This window comes from Dendrobium catenatum, unplaced genomic scaffold, assembly GCF_001605985.2.
Source record: "Dendrobium catenatum unplaced genomic scaffold, ASM160598v2 fragScaff_scaffold_1352, whole genome shotgun sequence".
Taxonomy (NCBI): Eukaryota; Viridiplantae; Streptophyta; class Magnoliopsida; order Asparagales; family Orchidaceae; genus Dendrobium; species Dendrobium catenatum.
In genome coordinates, this window is record NW_021319814.1 from 23,950 (window position 1) to 26,631 (window position 2,682).

The 2,682-nt window shown below is 35.0% G+C and overlaps 1 protein-coding gene across 1 annotated transcript; it reads left to right on the forward strand.

Annotated features, from left to right (window-relative positions):
• Positions 1-1,369: 1,369 nt before the first annotated feature.
• On the forward strand, positions 1,370-1,798 carry LOC110095105. Its single transcript, XM_020820503.1, has 2 exons — positions 1,370-1,501; positions 1,694-1,798. Exons 1-2 carry the CDS (start codon positions 1,370-1,372, stop codon positions 1,796-1,798), a joined length of 237 nt encoding a protein of 78 aa, XP_020676162.1.
• Positions 1,799-2,682: the final 884 nt, after the last annotated feature.

Sequence of the window (2,682 nt, forward strand, 5' to 3'; positions counted from 1 at the left end):
TTTATTGAACCTTAGATTTAATAAATATAGTGGAGGCAAAAGACATGTGTGGAGCAACCGGATTTGCTAGATAGGGATGGTACTTTGCCTTGTAAGAAAGCTAGAAATGGATTAGATGAGTCATTGAATGATTTTCATGAGTTTTATGGCTTAAATGTGGGTAGTATCATTCATAAAGGCTTTTCTCATAGTGGAAGCAAGTTTCATGATCGGAAATCTAAGAAGAAGTAATCCTTCTTCTGTTTGGTGTTTGGGATCTCTGGTTTGATGGGTACTAGCCATGACAATCTCTGTTGGCTAGTTGCTTCTTTGTTGAGGGTCTTCTATTTGTTAGCTTATTGGTTGTTTCTACTGGTAATCTATGTTGGTTGGTGGTTGTAGTTGATGCTATGGCTCCATTTTGTTTTTTTTATTTGTTTCTCTTATGGTTGTGCAGGTGTAGACTGTAGACTGCATGACAGTTGGTGGCTTTTTTGGAATTCTGCTGATTGAGTTTTTTTGGCTTGTTTTATATTTATTTTTTGTTTGATTTTGCATTTAGGTTATTCTGAGGCTCTTAGGTTTTGATTCAAATGTTGTATTTTAGAATGCATTGGAATCATTAAGGACTTGTAATTTTGATTTATATTAATATGTAGGCCTCTTCCATGAGTTCTTATATAAAAAAAACAAAAAAAGTGGAGGCAAAAGATAAGTATTCAAAATCATTATAAAGTATTTGGTAAATGAAAAAGTTAAAGTGAAATTAAAAATTAAAAATGCTAAGTGTTGAGCTATTAAAAATTGATACATATAATGTCAAGCTTCACGTAAACAAAGATTGAAGCAATAGACACATATTCTAAATTATTATAAGGAACTTAGCAAATTTAAAAGAAAGTGAGAAAAAAAAAAGAAGAAGAAAGTGAAAGAGCTAAATGCTTAGTTATTAGAATCATAGTACATAAATAAGATTTAGTGTGATCTACATCCTTGAAGGAAGCATAGTGGAAACAATTAGAGGGTTTAAAATGAGATTTTGTCACATATAGACATATCACTAATAAAAAGGTAATGTTTTCGCAGTAATTTATAGCAGCAGTTTTAAAACCGCCACTGTAATAGTTATAGACAGCGGTTTTAACCTCCATAAAATTCACCATCATTTTTCATAATATTTTGTAGCAGCGGTTTTGAAACCGCTAGCTGAGACACATCGCTCATAAATCGATCTCCTTCTTTCATGCCCTAGCCGACTCATTCTCTACCGCATTCTCCTCGTTTCATGCCCTAGCTGACTCATTCTCTACCGCGACTTTCTCTTCGTCGATGATCATCCACGCCGAACCCTACCTTCCTATGACGAATCCATCCCGTCCCGAAGCCTAATATGCATGATCATCGACTTCGTCTTAGTTTAGCGATCCCAAAAAAGCGTACTATGTATGATCAGTATGGGGAGGAAGGGCTAAAAGGCGGTGTTTCTCCGCCGGCGGCGCTACTTTCTTCACTAGAGGCGATGGTCCTGCCGTGTTTAGGTTTAATTCGAGAATGCTAATGATATCTTCTCTGAGTTCTTTGGATTCTCGAGCCCTTTTGGGGCCATGGGTGGGGGAATGGAATGAGAGGGGGCATGGGATTTTCGAACTTCATGTTTGGAGATGATCTTTTTGGATCGGGGTTCGACGGTAGGAGAGAGAGTCTTATGGAATAGCTGCTGCCGCTGATTGAGAACAAGTTGCCTTGCACCCTGGAGTTGTATAAGGGGACCACGAAAAAGATGAAGATTTCCAGGGAAATCGCTGATATCAGTGGGTGAGTTTTTCTTTTCCCTCTTGATTCAATTCCCGATTCTAAAAAAAGTTAATTTTTTTTTTCATTCAATGTGATAACAAATTAGATTTAATAATGGATTTTTATTTATTTATTCTGAAACTTGCCACTTGAAGGTCATGCCAGAAAGATTAGTTGCTAAGTGTCTAACATATTAGACTTAAAAAGTTTCATCAAGCAATAAATATTTAACAATGAAAAGTTGCTTTGCCAATCTTTCTATCTTTCTTTTATTACGATCACAGTTAAATGCTATTGTTTTATCCAGTTAGTTATTATTTATTTTATAGCGTTTATTTTACAGTAGTTTATGCTACTGTTTTCACACAGAATATCTCTTTAGCTGAAGCTCTTACAGGCTACACAGTTCATCTCAAAACTTCAACTAAAGGTAATTTTTTCCTTGATTCACTTCTGGTTTTGTTCTCTTTCGTCCTATTTAAAATCTAATTTTGGTTGTTATTTGTGAATTTCAAAACTGGGAGCTTTAATATGATTGCAAACTTTGTTTTTTTTTTCTATATTTTTATTTAGTTTGCATCTCACAGTTAGCAATAAAGTGTTATCGCCAAAGAATTTTCAGTGGGTTTGACAACTTCAGTGCAAATGTTTGTGTTGATGGAAGCATTGTTAACTAAGGGCTTTGGAACACTTCAAGTATTTTGACTGATTGTGTCTAAATTCAACATTTGAATGCTTCGACAATTCTTATGCTTTTTATGTTTTTTCATTATTGTTCTTAGGCCAAGCAGATTATAGCAGATTGAGGCCACTTAGTTATAGAGTAGCAGATATTTTTGTTCTGGCCTTTGGTCAGTAGGGCAAGCTATGAGAATGTTCTTAAGAAGGTATTTCACTTTATAGAATTCC